At 45.7% G+C, this 18,815-nt stretch overlaps 1 protein-coding gene across 5 annotated transcripts; it reads right to left on the bottom strand.

Annotated features, from left to right (window-relative positions):
* Positions 1-541: 541 nt before the first annotated feature.
* SRSF11 (serine and arginine rich splicing factor 11) lies at positions 542-18,164 on the bottom strand. Of its 5 annotated transcripts, XM_050306390.1 has the most exons (13): positions 18,108-18,164; positions 17,825-17,977; positions 13,117-13,250; positions 9,146-9,255; positions 7,622-7,714; positions 6,390-6,439; positions 5,677-5,804; positions 4,647-4,728; positions 4,187-4,318; positions 3,137-3,226; positions 2,514-2,609; positions 1,750-1,888; positions 542-1,647 (listed from the first exon to the last, which is right to left on the bottom strand). In XM_050306390.1, the coding sequence occupies exons 2-13, from the start codon at positions 17,950-17,952 to the stop codon at positions 1,450-1,452; spliced, it is 1,380 nt and encodes a 459-aa protein (XP_050162347.1). In that variant the 5' UTR covers positions 17,953-17,977; positions 18,108-18,164; the 3' UTR covers positions 542-1,449. The 5 variants fall into 5 exon arrangements, with proteins under 5 accessions (XP_050162347.1, XP_050162346.1, XP_050162349.1 ...); XM_050306389.1 differs by lacking the exon at positions 18,108-18,164 and having other exon boundaries at positions 17,825-17,993; XM_050306392.1 differs by lacking the exon at positions 18,108-18,164 and having other exon boundaries at positions 542-1,644; positions 17,825-17,992.
* Positions 18,165-18,815: the final 651 nt, after the last annotated feature.

Here is an 18,815-nt window from a genome sequence, read left to right as displayed (position 1 = left end):
TTTTGGCACTGGAAGGGCACTAAGGTCTCCCTGGAGCCTTCTCCAGGTGAACCCCCCCAGCTATCCCAGCCTGACTCCATGGTAGGGGGGCTCCAGCTGTGGGAGCATCTCCCTGGCCTCCTCTGGACTCGCTCCAGCAGTTCCACATCCTTCTGCTGTTGTTCCCCGGGGCTTCAGGCAGCTCTGCGTGGGGGGTCTCACCTGAGGGGGCAGAATCCCCCCCCTCTCCTGCTGCCCAGGCTGTGGCATCTGCCCAGGGCACGGGGAGTTTGGGGCTGGGTCACATCCAGCCTCTCCCCCACAGCCCCCTCCCCCACCATGTCCTTCTCTGCAGTCCCATAAAACCTCCGGATCCTTATTTAAAGCCATTTCCCCCAAAGAATAAAAACTCATTCTTCAGTGTAACATATTCAACCAGGTTTTAAAGAGAATAAATTGTCAGGTCCTTTTAAAAGAGGTAGATGGAATAAAAGTCCCCTCTAAGAAATGAGGTAAAGTTTGGTGGCAGAAATAAATACCAGGAGTTTTCTAAGAACAGGAGTTTAAGTTTCAGGGTTTTATTATCAAAGTTTTGTAAAACAATTTCCGAAACTGTACATCGACATGGCACAGACTGTCGCCTACTTTTGTCTCTTTACCTGCACAAAAGTAAAAGCTCTGGAGCTGCTGGAACTAAGGAACAGCTTGGCTAACTACTCTGCATATTCCATGGGGTCATTGTGTGCGGGAGGGACGGGACACTGCGGGACAGGAACACAAACTCATTAGTTTATACAACTTGAGATCAAGTAAAAAGTACATTATCAGGTGGACTTGCTTTAAAAGCAAACCAAGGTCAGTTTAAAATGCACTCCCTGCTGCAGAGGGTGAGCTCCTGAGCAACCACACCTGGGATGAACTTCCACCAACCCTCCATCACTGGGCATGGGGCAGGGATTCCCTTCCTGAGGGGAGATCCATCCCAGCTCGCCCCAGATGGAACTGAACAGACTGGGAGCCCTCAGGAAGGTCAGTGCATTTTAACTCTGGCCAAGCCAACAAACCCCACCAGGAAAACCAAACCAACCCCAGCACGTGGCTTAAAAATAAAACTAAACCCAAGAGGACAAAAAGCTGGTGGGATCAAAGGCTGACCCTGGTGTGAGGTCAGGTGTCAGGCTCAGGGGCTGCCCCAGGTGTGTGTTGGTGCCACACTCCCCAAGCAGCCGGAGCATCCCTGCCCTGCTCCCGGGACACTACAGGGGGGTCACACACAGCCCATGCTGCGGGGGGGTCATGCAGCCTCGGCCCCAGCGAGTCCCCCCCGCCCGGAGCACGGGGGTCCCTCTATCAAGCTTTGGGTGTGAGTTAGTACAGGATGGACAGACCATGGAGAGCTCGGAGCTGGATACATCTAGGATTGAGGATTAACAAGTACAGATAAAAGAATCACACGGGTGGCCAGGGGGCTCAGTCGCTCATGTCCATGTCCTCCTCGTGGTGGTCGTCCCCGTTCACTTTGGATTCCCTGCCCAGGTCCCCACTGCCCTTCTCGGCCCCGGGCTCCTTCCCCTTAGGGGAAGAGGCCTCTGCCAGTTTCTTCTCCTCCTTCTTGTCCTTCTCGCTGTCATAGCCCTGCTCCTCCTCATCGTAGTCCCTTGTGACCTGCTTTGCCAGGGAAAGGGACACGTTAGCACAGCCCTGGGGTGCCGGAGTGGGGGCACATGAGGGGTGTGGGCAGGGGGAGCTCCAGGGGTTTATTAAACATACTTTCACATCCTTGTCGCTCTCGGATTTCCGGTCTCGATCCTTCTCCTTGTCTTTGCTTTTCTTTTTCTTGCTTGTTGACCGCTCCCTCTCATCTCTGCTCCTCTCCTTGTCCTTATCCTTCTTCTTTTCCTTTTTATGCCTGTGATGACACAGCAGAAGGATGAAACCCACTCTCACCCCAGGACTGGAACACATCCAGAGTGTCACCAACAGCTCGCTACAAACCCAAGGGAAAATGGCAGCAAGCAACTTCGGGAACACCCTGCACATTCAGAAAACTCCCCAGAATCCCAACTTCTTAGCTCCAGATGCAGCACAACAACCACAAAGCTAAGGCTAAGAACATGGAACATCCCGAGTTGGAAAGGACCCACAAGGATCATGGAGTCCAACTCCTGGAGAGTAAGAATAGCAATGTGCCAGCATTTTACAAAGGAGCATCGTGAGTTCCCCATTCTGGGAGAGGGTCACAAACACCCAGGGCCACCCCAAATCAGTTGATTCCTACTGTAATGAGTCAAAGGGAATGGGATTTTTTCCGTCTCCTACTCCCACCACCCCTGGAACAGCTCACCCTTGGCATTCCCAGGCAACAAAACAGCAGCTCCAGCTTGGAGCTGGTCAAATGATGCTAAAAGGGGTAAGAGGCAGCAGAGATCCACCCAAACACACTCCATCCTCAACAAGACACACCAGGATTTTCCCTATAGGTCACATTTTGGGAATTTTCCATCTAGAGTCATTTTTTTTAGCTACTCCCTGACCTTCTTGGAGATGGGGACCGGGACATTTTCCGTTTGGGAGACCTGGGCTTTTTGGGTGACCGTGTTCCACTCCGGCTCCTCCTGCGCCGTCTTTCTCTGTAGCAAAGACACAGATGCTTTTTAATAATTTATTATTAAAGCTACAAATACATGTCCTTGTCCAAACCCAGCTGAGCTCAAAGGGTATTAAATAGTTGCTGAAATTGCAAGTTAAACTTGGAGGATTTTTGAAACAGTAACACACCTTTTGCATATATTTATTCCCTAAATCAGGAGGAGTTTGGCAGTGACCTCAGTGTCACCCTCTGATAAAAAGCAAGGAGAAACTGTTAAAGCCCAAAGCATTTACCTCAAAAATAACAGTTTCAGGGGAAGAATAGAGTCCAGGTGCTTTTGTGCCTGTACCAGTTATATCCATAGAAGAATCATCACTCAATGGAATCCTGGAGTACTTTGGCTTGGGAAGGACCTCAAAGCCCATCTCATTCCACCCTCTGCCATGGGCAGGGACACCTTCCACTAGACCTGTTGCTCAACTACAAAAACATTCTTCCTATTTAATATTAAAGTGGATCAAAATCATGCTGGAAACAGAGACCAAGGAAAATCCCCTGTTCACATACCTGCTTGTGCTTCTGGATCGTCTGGTTGTGCTGTAGCTTTTGGGGGGAGTTTTAGAACGTTTCTTTTCTTTCTCTTCCTTCTTTTTATCCCTTTTAGTAAAAGAGAGATTGCCAGATTAAGTAATTTTCAAACCATTTAAGCAGTAGTTCCTGATTTTCTATATAGGGAAAAGAAAGCAGAGCTGGTAATGACAGGGTGGCACAATCTGGTCAGGATTTCTGAGGCCAGGCACATTATAATAATGGAAATAAACTATCTGAAGAAAAAATAAAAGCACAACTGTTACAGTTTCTCTGTACCAACAGCCCCAAATCTGCAACTCCAGGTGCTCACATTTTCTGCTTTCCAAGGCAACTACTGAGTGATGTTACAAGAAACAGTTACTTTAAAAAGAGCCACTACTTCATTGTGTCCTGGGTTCATTTTTTTGTTTAAATCAAGCACCAAAATGTGGTAATTTAATTTCTAGCAAATAGTCTATCACAGAGTCATAGAATCATTTAGATTGGAAAAGCCCTCCCAGACCATCAAGTCCAGCCCGAGCCTGATCCCCACCTTGTCACCCAGCCCAGAGCACTGAGTCCAGTCGTTCCTTGGACACCTCCAGGGATAAGGACTCCAGCACCTCCCTGGGCAGCCCCTTCCAATGCCTGAACACCCTTTCCATGAGGAAATTCCTCCTGATGTCCAACCTGACCCTCCCCGGCACAACTTGAGGCTGTTTCTTCTTGTCCTGTCCCTTGTTCCGTGGGAGTAGAGCCCGACCCTCACCTGGCTGCACCCTCCTGTCAGGGAGTTGCAGAGTGAGGTCTCCCCTGAGCCTCCTTTTCTCCAGGCTGAGTCCCCCCAGCTCCCTCAGCTGCTCCTGGTGCTCCAGACCCTTCCCCAGCTCTGCTCCCTTCTCTGGACACGCTCCAGCCCAGAGAAGGCTGAGCCGAAGGGCTGAACTGAAAGGCCCGGAACTGCCCCCACACTGGAGTCGCCTCAGCCGTGCCCAGCACACAGAGATGGGCACTGCCCTGGTCAGGGTGATTTCCTGAAGCCATTACCTGGTTTTGGATGTGCTCCTGGACCTCCTGCTTCTCTCTCTGGAATGAGATCTCCTTCGCCTGGGGCTTTTGGATCGCCTCCTGCTTCTGGATTTGGAATGGGACCTTCTCCTTGATCTGCTTCTGGACCGTCTGTCAGGAACACACAACACAGGGTCAGACACACAACATTCTGAGAGATCTGTCACCATCAGGGAATCAGTGGTAAGAGCGAGGCACAACCGGATAGAAATGCAGAGAATTATACAGAACACAACAAAAAGACTCAATCAATCAGCCCTTACTAACCCACTGTAAGGAATTATCAGTCCTATTGCAGAGGAACTCTGGGAAGTCATGTTCAAATGGAAATCAATCTTCAGAACAGTAAACCAAATGAAAGAGGCCCTTTCAAGAAGTATTTTTGAAGGAATTCTTTCAGCTCTGGGAGAATTTTTTAAAGCCCATGAGGTACCTTTACCTGTGTCTAGATGAAGAAGGTGTCCTCCTCCTCCTCGAGCGTGACCTCGACCTCGAATGTCTTCGTTTTTCATCTTTTTTGTCTGAAAAAGGAAAACAAAACCAAGCACTATTTTAGTATTTAAAAGGATTTTATAAAGGAAAGTACCTGGAGCTTCATGTAGTACATATAAATAGATAAAGAAAATCTCATTTTGACATCTGAAATTAGGGCTTATTTTACCATTTTCTTCACAAGAGGACAGAAAGAATGAACACAAGACAGAGACATCTAAGTGACATAAAATAATAGAGTTTTATGCAAAACTGAAGAAGTAAAAATTTAGAAAAGACTTAATTAAAGTCAGTTAAAAGCTGGTAGCTGCAGAGCTATGGAAAGTCTTGTGCAATTCCACAATCTGCCATTTTGTGAGAGGCTAAAGAATCTCTCAAGTGATTGTTTTGAATTTCCCACAAAAAAGCAAAAGCAACCAGTGCATTTTTTTCTGATATAAGACAAGAACAAGACTTCTGTTCTTTCCTGAAAATCATCAAGAAGCTGCAAAATTGTATTTTCAGTGTTTCAAACCACTGCCTCTCAGATTTGGTGTTTCTGACATTTGTGGGAGAACGGCTGCAGCTTGTTCTAAAATAAAATCTGCTGCAAAAAAAGCTACAAAAGAGAGAATTATTTACAAACCTCCACAGATTAGGATCTGAGATAAAAGAAACCATCCCTGAGAACAAGCATCACTGGCATGTCAGGTGGTGAGGCCACTGCTGTTCCCATAAAATCTCAGAGACGGCAACATGAACTGGGCATTTTGCGATCTTCAAATAAGTGAATTTTGGAAAAAACAAGAGCTTAATCCCTGCCCCATCCTGCAGCACACATGGAGCATCCACTGCAGGTCAATTCAAACCCTGCCACCTGTAAATGCAGCCAGTACAAAGCCAAGGCATTAAACCAATATTCTGCAGCCCAGCTTTTATCATGTACTACATCAAAGTGCATGCTGAAGGGAATGGCTCATCCCAGGGTCTGGAATTACCTGGCTCTATAGCAGCAGAGATTAAGGACTGTGCTTCTCGGACCCTCTTCATCGCTTCCTCGATTTCTTTACTGGAGGTATCTGATTTCAGACTCGGGGAGACAAGACCTGCAGCCACATGGTTCAACCTGGGGAACAGAGTTCCAGAAATTCATATGGATGAATCCAAGAGATACAGGTCTCCACTGTTTGAGCCTGTTCTTAGAATCAGGGAATCCTGGAATGGTTTGGGTTGGGAGGGAACTTAAACCTCATCTCAGGTTTAAACCTCCCAGGCAACCATCAGTAAGTCAAGAGGGCATGATCTTAAGCTCTGCCAGGGGAGGTCTAGATTAGATATTAGGAAGAAATTCTTTACAGAGAGGGTAATCAGGCATTGGAATAGGTTGCTCAGGGAGGTGGTGGATTCTCCATCCATGGAGGTTTTTAAGATGACACTGGATGTGGCACTGAGTGCCAGTCTAGTAACCACAGCAGTGTTGGATCAAGGGTTGGACTTGATGATCTCAGAGGTCTTTTCCAGCCCAGCTGATTCTGATTCTCATTCCCCCCTTGCCATGGGCAGGGACACCTTCTACCAGATCAGGGTGCCCCAAAAGCTACCCAAACTGCCAGTTGCCTCCCACAGGACAAGGATTGAACACTGAATTCCCACAGATATTCCCCAGATCCCATGCAGTGTAATGCAAGTATTAATGAACGCTGATGCTTACTTTGGATCCACTGTGCTCATCAGTTTTAGGAGCTGATCTGCTGCAAGAGACTGAGGGGGAAAAAAAAAAAAAACAACAAGTCAGGGCAGGAATTCTTCACAGATGGAAACACCAGACCAGAACACCCCCAGACAAAGAGGAAAAGGCACACTGATCTCGTTTGTCTGGGGGATGGTGGGAGGGTGTGAACATCACACTGCAGTGGTGCTCAGGGGCTTTATTTTCCACAGCAGCCAAACACAGGCCCTGCCTTGGACAGAATCAGGGCATGAAAACAGAAATATATAAAAATACACTGCTGGTAAGTAAGTAAATAAATAATAAATAATAAATAATAAATAATAACCTGGTGCCTAGGTTATTTCTCTATTAATTCAGGAGAACAGAGTCCTCAGAGAACAAAGCTTCCTGTCCACTAAAGGCCTCAATGCCTATTTATGAACAGTAAACATCTAAAAATTCCATGGAAAAATGTATTCTAAAGCTCTTAGGAAAATCCAGGTGTTATTAGGATTAGTCACTTCCTGTACCAACAGGAACAACAAAATGTTTAGTCCTCACTCATTTTCTTTTACATGTATGTAACAGTTTGTTACATTCAGCTGGTTTAATGCACAGGAGACGATTCCCCATCACACCAACTTTAGATTTTTCTATTTTAAAATATTTATTTTTTCCATTTGTCATTTCATTTTCACCATGATTTGCTTTTCTTCCACACTGAATGCATAAAGACAATGCTAACTGCTGGGTTTGTCAGCAGTGCATTTAATTATTGCTACTGTACAGTATTTGGTTCTTATATCTTAAAAATTCTATTTGTAAATATATAAATATGCTCAGTATGTTAATATAGTTTGTATATTTATAAAAATATATTCAATATTCTACTATTACTTAGTACTTAATATCTTGTTATCTAGCTTTAACAGCCTAACAAACTCTCCTATCTGTTTTCTACACCTAAAAGATTAAAAAGTCAAACTAATTTTTTTACTCTAATTACAAGACAGGTTCATGGCCTGATAATGATACATTTAAAATATTTCATTACTATTCCCAAATTATTTATCAGGCCTTTCCAGCATTTAATTTGATATTGAAGCAGATACTCTTTATTCCAAGCAGGTTCTCACAGAAACCAATCACTGGAGTTTCCAGACAGTAAATATACGAAAATTACTTTTAAAATAGAAAAGAGAGGGAACAATGAAGGGTATTTTGGGCCATACCTGAGAGTTTAGGTTTGCTCCAGGAAGCCCGAGCGCAGCAAGGGCAGGATCAAGAGCAGGAGCTCCTAAAGCAGCTAAAGGGACAGCACCAATCTGGGACAGAGACAGCAATTAGAGAACAGTCATTAATAAAAACCTGGGTTAGCAAGGAGAAAATCAACATTCCCACACATGAGACGTGGAAACCTGAGCTGGGCTTTACTTCAGCTTCCAGCTACAGGAAACATTATACAAAGGTCAGAGAGAGTGTTCCAGGATTCCTTATTCAGGGATTCCAAGGCTTACTATGTATGAAAGTGGATGGAATCGTGCTTCCTCTGCATCCTGACAGGTAGGGGGGGAAAAAAAGACAAAAAAGCATAGAATTCCACAAATTTCAAGGAATAGTTTAAAATGAAATGATATTCCCAGTGCTAAAATGAAAATTCCTTATAAGTTTCTCAGGTAACCACCTCATTTCTAAATCAATCTAGGACTGAAATGTTAAAAGGCAATGTAACAGTATCACATCTTTGCAGATTTCTCAGATCTAGTTAAAACTGGCAAATGGGTTAAAAAAGTTACTGGAAGAGGAAGTAGGATAATGACATAGGTCTGAATTCCTTAAATTCTTCCAGAAGCCTCATTAAAGCAGCTCATGTTTGGCCATTTGAAGTGAGATGATCAACAGACACTGAAACCAAACACACTTTGAAGATGTGTTTGAAAACTGACCTCACTGAATTCCCATCACATGGATGTGTCAAATTCATTCCACCATTAAGTGAACTGGGACCAGGTTGGGATTCAGTGACAGCTAAAATTAAGGTGGCTCAATCACCATTTTCAGGAATTTATATACACAGTTCTTAGTGAATGGAATCTTTCAGGCTGTATTTGATTTTTCCAATCCTTTCCTCGTTTAAATTTAGGCTTTTCCCTCTACATTGGGTTAAATATCTTCCAAGCAGTTCCAAGGCAAGGGGACCCTTCAGCTAAGCTGAAGTGGGTTTGAGAACTGCAGAATTAATGAAGCTCTATTATTATTCATTTGCCTCTTGACTTTGATTCTCTGTTCCCTGGTAAGAGATGTGTGTTCCCACAATGTATTACTCTCACTGTTCATCTTCCACACGAATTCTTGTGGGTTCAGATAACGAGGCTCCAATTTTCCCCTCAGCTGGAGCATTAATGAAAGGAATCTCCCAGCATGGCAGCTCCTTGGACTCCATGAATTTAAAACCTATGAGATCTCTACTGCTGGCAAATCTGTAAGTACAACGGATAAAAAAGGATGGGAGACAGAAACAAACAGGGCCCTGAGACACCAGAAGCATCGTTTCAGGGAAATAAGAATGTCCCATGTAGCAACTAATCACTGTTTTGCCCCAGTTCTATCAGAGCTGTAACAAACCATCAGGGTTTGGAACTATTCTAGGAATTGCAATTAGCACCTCAGGCCTGAAAAAAAGAGCAGGAATGAAGTGAGAACACAGCAGAACACACCCAATGGTCTCCCCTGGCCCAGCCCAGGTGGGATCCTACCTGAGAGAGTGGGTTGGGAGTGGGCAGCAGTCCACCTCCGGGCAGCAGCCCAGCCACTGCATTAGCTGGTGCCAAGAGAGACAAAGCCTTAGTCTCATCAGGAATGACTCCTGCAGAGAAACAGCCTGGCATTAGAGTACATCCCATCCCAGAGGCAGAAAATACACAAATACACCCAGCAAAGTCTCCCTGATACACCACCTGAGTTTGTTGAAAGTACTTATGTTGGCTAAAATACAAAGCTTGATGGCTATTAATATTTAGCATTAACTTTTTTGTCAGAATGCAACTTCAATGGGTGAAAATTTGACTGTTCCTTTTTCTCTACAAAAGGTTAAGTTTCTAGAGCAAAAAAATAGCACAATACACACTACTTTTTTGTTAACACTGCCAAGGTTTCATCACCTGTACTCGATTTTTAAGTCATGAACCAAACGTAAGCAAGCACAGTCGGTTCTCCAGGGGTGTGCTCTCAACTTTCAAAAGCTGTTTTATGAACAACGACTCGTGTCGGCTGCTTCACTACAAAGCACACAGAAAAATCAAGATACACAAGACAAAAAAAGTTTGATTTAGGGGTTAATAATATGGTACAGTTCACTATTGTTTTCTTTTACACCTACCATACAAATTTTGTCAAACTTAAAGAGAAGGGATGGATATTTGGGGTTGAATCAAGCGTAGGGCTTTTGCTGACGTGTTATATGGAAATGCAAGTCCCTGCAGGTCTCCAAGAAGGCTGTGTGTGTGTCTGGGGGTGGCTGGTGGATACAGGGAATGGTGGCACATTCCTTACCTGTGCAGTAAAATGCATTTGTTCCAATATGTGCCACGCTTAGTGTACCAAGAATGCTGCTACAAACTGCCATGGCAGAGGGGACTTCTGGCCCAAAATCTTGCAGCCAACTAAGACAAGTGTCTTATTTCTCTGCCTGCTCTGCACAGGGAATTTTAAGGGCCCTACTAGGAAACAATGGTGTAGGTATTTTTACTCTATCCAACAGCAAAAGCCCTATACAGATGGATTAATTTGTTAATGTGCCCAAGCCCCCAAAATGAGAGTTCAATAAAACAATTTTACTATATATTTGCAAATACCAGTAGTGTTTCTGTAATACACATTAAGAAACTGCATCTCATCATAAAACATACAATATGTACAGGGCACTTAAGAGAAACTGGATAAGCTGCAGAAGAAAACTGTTGGGTGGTATTTTCAGCAGGGCCTGGTATATAGTTCAGGCTGAACCAGGGAAAAGAACTGTAAAACACAACAACAAAAAAGAAAAACCACTGTTAAATAAAGGTAATGGTTCCTCCCACCTATACTGAGAAGTGCCGATAATCTACACAAACGTACAATACACAGCACTGTTATCTGGCCCGTGGCACTGAGCTGGCAGCAATTTAGATACCCAAAGTTATGGAGGGACAGGGGGAAAAAGGTCATGGAGGCAAAGGGCAGTAATGCATAAATATATCAACATACCTACAGAGAGATTATGGGGTCATTTTGCATGCAAAATTATGTCTCAGAGGATATTTATCAATTATAGTTAAACATTTCAAATTAGCGCAACTACAACATTTCTGGCATCTAAATACAAATCCTCAGACTTAGCTCGAGACACCTCATAGAAGATCTGCATCCATTAAAAAAAAATCATGCATCTGATCCTCTAATCGTTTCTTTTAAAAGTATTTAAATAAACTACAATTGAAAAAAAGCAATGAGGCCCCTCACCAGTTAATTTTCATGCTTCAAGAGCTTTTTTTACTGCTGCTTTGTTAGAACCATGAAATACTGCATGAATGTGTAGAAATGAAAGAAAAAGAAACAGACAAAAGAAACAAACATTAACCAAAGAACCTAAACACCCCCCCCAGCCATCTTTAACCTTAAGAGTTCCTTCCAAATCCAGGAATAGCCCAGAGAAAATGACAAATACTAAACCTTACCGTAGCCTTTGTGTATAGTTCTATAACACAAAGCAACAGCCACCACCAAAGTGTCTGTGTGAGCTAAAACTTGGGATAGGGGGGGAATTATTGCACTGAACAGATAATAAACATTTGCTTTAGTGACAGGCAATATTGACACAGAATTAATCAGCACAGTAGAAACCAGAGAGAGGAGGGCCCCGTTCACAGTAGTTCAGCACATGCCTGGCTTTAAGCACATGAGCAGTGTCACTGGGGTTTTTAAACTTGCTGTTTGGTGCTCAGTTTGTTCAATTGGGACCCCTGCAGTCTGAATTTTAAGGGAAAACTGTTCTCCAGTACAGGGACAGAACCATGGGATTACCAAATCAGGGGCAATATGTTATTGGCTGAACATATCTCTTGTGATATGCCAAAATCATCAAATTCTGAACTGCTCAAACACCACAAGGTACGGCCCACGAGGAACTCCTTGATTTAACAGGCCCATTACAATATTCTGCTTTAATAATTTGATTTTCTTTACACAATCTCAAGCAAAACTACTGGGCAGGTTTCTCTGTGTGCCAGATTTATCCACAGTGGACAAACTGAGACTGACAAAGAGAAAAGCGGTTTTATCCTTGTAGGAAGAGTTAAACACTGACATTATTCACATGGGCCTTGGAGAATATTCCAGCACCAACTCAGCTGGACTGGTGCTGTATTTAACACACAGACAAGGACAAGATGCCTTTCAGCTCTGCTATTACACCTCAACTAGTGGCAGCAGGAGCAGTAACTCCATTGCAGGGGGGGTCTGTACCCTCAGAGAGCAGCACAGCTCAAAGGCCACACTGCACATTCCTACACTCCAGGGATTAAGTTTCATCTGTTAAGTTTCGTATCTTTTAAGCGTCAGGAATACAAAGATAAGATAAGACAGATCCCCAGGCCTCAAGAGACAGCTACAGCATTACAGTGTCTTGATTATAGGTCTGACCCCAGGCCACGTACCAAACTTAATCTGCAAGATTTTATTAAATTCAAGCTTTCCCAGAAGTAAATCAAGAAAAGTACAAGTACAATGGAAATCAGTTACTTCTAAAGCAAGTCTAGAAGAGTTTAATAAGACTTCTGTAAGAAGAGGTGTCTTCTCAGCACTTTGCTTTTAAGGTAAGTTCCAAAAACCCTGCTCATTGCCTTTCAAATTACTGTAACACCCTAAAATGTAAAAATAAAAAGAAGAAGAGAAAATGTAGTTAACAAGTGGTTACACCAGGAAAACACTTGGGGACTTGAGTGCTTGCTGGCCTTTAGTTAATGGCTAGAATCCCCTGTAGCTGCAGAGGACCCACTGTTTTTCAGTCATCTGGAAGGGTTTTGCATTTGCCTTCTCCACTACAAAAATCACACACACAAATAACAGAGAGAAGAGTTTATTATTTAGCGAAATTCTATTAAATATATCAAGGATGAACAAGAAAACTTGGATTAAAAAACTAGGACCAGTGCCCATGTGGCACCTCTTGGAAGATCTCACTTTTGAATTAAAGCATAATTATTCAAACCCTTGGTATATTGGACTCCACAAGGAGAGTGAGGGCCTTTCTGGGGGGTTCCCAAATAAATGCAGTGGCAGCATATCCCAGAGGAATGCTAGTTCCTCTCCCATGCACTCTAGGGAGGGACAAACCATTCTCATGAAGAGAGTGAAAGTAGTAAATGCTTAATTATTAAGGCAAAAGTTGCTTAAAATATTGACCTGTTTGCATTTAAGTATGTTTGGGAAATGTCTCATTGAGACAGATATAGAGCAAAATTTGCAAACAATTCTGCCTAAAATGTTATTATTCTAAACTTCAAGACACACAAAACTTCCCACTTTCATGAGGTGAATTAAATCATTGAGCCCAGGGGCCAAATGCAACATACCAAGGGTTTCAGGATGGAGATATCTGAGTGCTTGGACTAATGCTGGGTTTTGTGCACTAGGCAGGAATGAAACCCCACCAAAGGTGGCTCCGTGGGCCATTAAACAAGTCACAAACCTTCTGCATAGGGCACGACTATGAGGGCTCTGTCCACGAACACAGTGTTTGTCAGGTGCTGCGCCACCACCGCCGAGTCGGGGTCGTGGAACTTCACAAAGCACACGCGCGACGACACCGGCAAGGGGGAGTCACTGCGGGAGAGAGACGGGGAACAGTCACCAGGGGTTACACCACACCCAGCCAAAATTGCACAAATAGCCTTTATTGCCTCACTTGAACTGGGCAATAGTTGTCAGGCTCAATATATCCATGAGCAGGCGCCTAAATGCAATTTAATTTTTGTCTGGGAGAAAGGAAGGAGGTGAAGGAAAATGTTTCTGAGGAAGATAAAAAGTTACCAACCCTGTATCAGTTAAACCATGGGGTTTTACACTTTCCAACCTAGGCCCCAAATTGCTTATTAAGGTAAATTATGACATGAAGAGGGTGATGATTAAAAGATCACTGTGACTTGTGACAAGGGTAATGTGGGGACAGGACACGGGGTGACGGCTTTAAGCTGCCAGAGAGCAGGGTCAGAGGGGATACTGGGAAGGAGTCCTTGCCTGTGAGGGTAGTGAGGCCCTGGCACAGGTTGCCCAGAGAAGCTGTGGATGACCCATCCCTGGAAGTGTCCAAGGCTGGGTTGGACAGGACTTGGAGCAACCTGGAATAATGGAAGGTGTCCCTGCCCATGGCAAGGGATGCAACTGGATGGGCCACCATTCAGTGATTCTGTTTTATTCATCAACCCAATTTCATACAAGCTTCTAGACCAAACTTCACCATCCTGCTTCTCCCACACACAGCAATGCCATGTTCATCCTGAGGGATGCACAGTGCTGAGCTTGTGTCTGTCCTTCAGTAGTGAACAATAAAACACAAGTTCAAGAAACTCAGCCAGACTGCTACAGTTCACTCTATTGAGTAAAAAGCTCCAAAACACAGACCTCTCTACAAGGGAGGTCTGTACCTACTCCTCAGCTCAGAACTAGCCTACCTAAAAAAAAAAATCCCAGACATAGAAAATCCAAACAAGAATCTAGACACTGAGTCACTTGAAAAACAAACAAACAAACCACAGAAACATCTACTTCCTACAACAACCAGAAAGAATTGTACAACTACAAGTGTGCCTTCCCTAAAATAAAACAAAACCAAACTCCCAAAAACCAGATGCAGAGTCAACTCAGTAATCTAAGTCCAGAATGGATTAAAAAAGTCCCTATGTCCTGAAAGTGGTGCAGATTTTTCTTTAATTGCATGTAAAAGTAAAGGACAGAAAGTAAAATTATTCTGCAGACAGAGCTGTGCAACAGATGAGTTAAAAGCTTCCTCCAGAAGGCACAGGAAGCAGCAGCATGTCCTGAAGCCCGTGTTCCTACCCCAGGCCAGGGCACAGTTGCTGTTTGTTCTGCCCTCAACTATCAGGGGCACAGATCAGCCTGAAGAGCTCAGAAAACATTCACGAATAGCTGACAAGGATCTACCTTTCCTTACTGAATTCCCAGACAATTCAAAGACAAGCTTTTCCAGTGCATCCCCCCACCAGCACAGCTTTATCTGGGTTGCTGGAGGCTGATCAAGCCTTTCAGCACTGGGAGTTGTCAAAATTCAGGGGAGCGACTCCGGCACACCCAGACAGAAATCCAGGATCTATTTTGGTCTCCGCAAATGCCAAACCCTCTCTCACCTTCACCCCCACCTCAGCCCAATGTGCACAGCTCAACTACTGCCCACAATGTCCCTCAGATCACACTTTAATAACTTTAAATTTAACCTCAGTTGAGAGACTAGACAGGAGCCAGCACACTGCAGCTTTTAAAGCATTAAAATTAGAAACAGCCACTTGCTCAAACAGCTTGCAGATTGAATAAATTGGGAAGGAACTGCAGTGATAAGCGGCCCAGAGATAGAAATATTGGAACTCTGAGCCCTTTTGGACCCAGGAATCCACAGCTGAAATTGTGCCTTTTTAACCCATAATAATAAGTAAAAACATAATTATTATTAATAATTAATAATAAGAACAAATAACTAGGAAATAAAAATAAACATAATTAATAATAACCCCCTCCAAATAATTAATAAAAATGTAAAACCAAAGAAGCAGGTGTTTAACAAAATCTCAGCAGTAAAATTGTAAAGAAAAGTAAATCAAGGAGTGACGGCACAGTTGAAGGATTTACTCCTCTAAGTTGTAAAAAAATTACACAACTCATTACATAAAAGCAGTACAACATTTTCAGGCATTCTTAAAATGTCTGTGATAACAAGGGAACGTTATCAAGGATACAGGGTAGACTCTACTGAGTCTTTAGTAGATCCTGTTTACAGCCAGGAGCACCACAAGGAATGCTTTGGGATAGCTGAGTTTTTCCTAAAATAATGAATCTAATGTAGCTGACAGTGTTGGGCAATGCCTCTGCAGCCTGACATTTCCTATACATCTGTGTGCTGCACTTTTAAAAATGGCATTTCCACTCACTCTCAAATCCAAGATGAATGAAATCCATCAAGAACTGAATGTTCTCAACAGTTCCAAAAAAAGCCACCATCCATCATTATTGTAATTCAGCAGAGATTGAAACACTCAGTAATTGTCTCTCAGCCTGGATACACGAGGATTTCCTGGGGCTGAACAATGGGCCTGGAGTACAGGAGACTCAGGAATCCATCCCCTCCACTTTCCAGTTTGGATGAAGCTTTATGGAATACAGTAAAGAAGAGAACCATGCAGTAGAGCTGGGGGAAAGCAGGAGGAGGAGGGAAGTAGAGTTTGGAGAGGAAGAATAGAAGTCACAAAGCTGGTTGTGGATTAAAGATAAATGTGAAATAGATGATTAATAAACTGGAATAAGAGGATGGATAGGGGAGAGAAAGAGAAATGTAGTGAAGCTTGGGAAGTTATGTCTGATCTGGTAGCCCAGGAGAATAAGGAAGTTCTAGAGAAGACAGCAGAGTCGGAGTGACACAGATCAAACAAGGAGGTGGAGCAAGGGAAGTGGGATTGGTTACTCAGAAATGCTACAGGCAAGAAAGAATCCCAGCAGGATCCAGGACACAAAGGGATTCAGATGAGGGAGTTCTCAGGGAGAGAACTCTCAGACTATAACTTGTATCCTGTCCCCCCCCCCAAAAATGGATGAACACCATGAGCAGGGAAAAGTCAGGACCTGGAATTTAAAGGAGAAGGGACAAAAAAAGGAAAAGGAACAGCAAAAGAACCTGTCACTATTAGAAAATGGGTGAAATGGAATTGGGGTCTCTGAAGCACCTCAAGAGCAGATCCCTGGGGGATCTGCGGGAGCACCCCAGGGGGTCCAGAGGTGCCAGAGCCCTTGGTACACAAAGGGAAGGACACCAAACCATACAAGGAATCTCTTAACAGATTAGTTAATGAGTATCTAAAGCCACAAAGTTTCACCATTTATCTCTAACAATCTTCCTGAAAAACGAGGCAAAGTGTTAAAGCCCAGAGTTTCTCTCCCATCCCACTAAAGTTATCCCAGCTGGGAACGAGAAAAACTCACAGCTGGAACTGCCCCAGGATTTTGGGTACAGTTACATTCCAATTCCAACCTGAAACAGCCAAAATCCCACCCAAAGACACTGCGAGAACACCAATAATCCTCTTTCTGAATGTGCACATCCAGCCGTCAGGATGGCTGGGTTTCCCTTGGTTTGCCCTAGCAAGGATTGAAGACTCAGCGAGACAAAAACCCAACAAAAACAACAAACAAACAAACAAAATAATGTGATAGCTTTTTTCCCCTCTAAATAAAAATTCCAAGTACCTTTGGGCATCACAAATAATTGACTGAGTTCTTGTTTGATTATTCTCCAATCCTTTTTCATCATGGCAAAACCAAACTCATTATGTTACATAATGAACATACAAAACAGCAACAACAATGACATCGGGTCTATAAATCCAATCAAACTGACACAACCATCACCAATGTTAACACTCAAGCTCTGTATTGCATCAGAAAGGATCCCGAAAGCCTTAGGCTCAGCAGAATTTAATTGCAAGCAAAGACATAAAAACTAACCTAGTTTTTTTGTTTGTGGATACTTCACATTGCTGAAACTTAGTCTTCAGATTATATACACGTGATTAATGTGTATTATTTGTATATCAGTGGTTACCTGGCCATTTTGCACAGAAATCTCTGCAAGGAATGCATAAATGTGTATATAAATTCGAGTTTTATGGCCATAATCCACAAACTGCCACAGTTCTCAAGGTGATCTAGACAGGAGACGTTCCTTAGGCACAACCCCGGGACAAATGGGCATTTCCCGGGAGGATCACACGTGTAACCACACGCCCAAAATTACCACCGACTCCCCGCAATTCCTGCTAAGAACTCAAACTCTTTGGGGTGCGCCTGAGAACCCCGGGGTGGGGTCACAGAGCCCCCCGAGCGCTCCCGCACGCGGCTGGGCGGGACCCCCGGAGGCCGTGGGGGCGGCCTGGGCCGGGATCCGCGGGGGAGGCGGGCGGGGATCCGCCGGGATCCCTCGGGAGCGGCGACGGCCCGAGCAGGGATCCCCCGGGATGCCCAGAGGCGGGAGCGGTGGCGACCCGGCCCGAGCTTCCCCGGGATCCGCCGGGAGCGGGGGCGGCCCGGGCCGGGCTGGGCGGCGCAGGCGGGCGGAGGCGGCGCTGGGCCGCGGGGAGGGCGCGGGGGGGGGGACAGAGGGCCCGGGCCGCACTCACTCGGGGGGAAAGAGGCGCAGCTCCTCGATCTTGCCCAGGAAGCCGAAGAGGGTCCGCATCTGCTCCGAGCTGGCGCTGGGCGAGACGTTGGTGACCTGGATCACGTCGGTGCCGCTGCTGGAGGCCATCGCGCCGCCGCCCGCTCCGCCGGTGCTGCGGGGACACGGCGGGGCGGGTGAGGCGCGGCGCAGACTCCCGTTCCCCCGGCGCGGCCCCCTCAGCCCGCGGCCCGTCCCGCTCCCCCCGCTCCCGCTGCCGGCCCGGCCCGGCCCCGCTCCCTCACCAGCCTGCCCGGCCCGCAGTGTCCCACAGTGCACCGCGCCGCGCCTGCGCGCCACCACACCGCACGCGGCCCCGCGCCTGCGCCGCGCCGACACCGACGCGCGCACACACCCGCGCGCGCGGGGGCGGCGCGTGCGCAGAATTGGCGCTCCCCCCCCCACAGGCTGCCGCCCGCCCCGAGCGCGCGCGTGGGGAACGAGCTGCGCGTGCGCGCGGTGGCGTGGGGAGGGCGTGGGGGAGGGGCACCAGCGGCCCCGCGCGCGGGAAACCGCGTGGGAAGGGCCGTGAGGGGGCGGTGAGGGCTTAGGGGGAACCGTGAGGGCTCTGGGGGTACTGAGGGGGCTGTGAGGGATCTGAGAGGCTGTCAGGGGTTGTGGGGAACCGTGAGGGTTCTGGTGGGTTGCGAGGGGTCTGGGGGGCTGTGAAGCAGCTGAGGGGCCCGTGAGGGATGTGAGGGAGCCATGAGGGCCCTAAGGGACTGTGAGGGGTTGAAGGGATCATGAGGAGCCATCAGGGCCTGTGAGGGCTCTGAGGAGCCCTGAAGAGACATGAGGCAGCCGTGAAGGGTCTGAGGGGCTGTCCAGCGTCGGTGGGACTGTGAGGGTTCTGAAGGACCATGCCGGACCATGAGGGGCTCCGAGGGATTATGGGGGGTCGTTATTTCCTCCTTCTCATTTCATAAACTAAACTCACAAAATTTACTGTCAAA

The sequence above is a fragment of the Myiozetetes cayanensis genome, unplaced genomic scaffold, assembly GCF_022539395.1.
Source record: "Myiozetetes cayanensis isolate MyiCay16 unplaced genomic scaffold, myiCay2020 scf12, whole genome shotgun sequence".
Lineage (NCBI taxonomy): Eukaryota > Metazoa > Chordata > Aves > Passeriformes > Tyrannidae > Myiozetetes > Myiozetetes cayanensis.
This window is presented reverse-complemented; position numbering and strand designations above follow the sequence as displayed.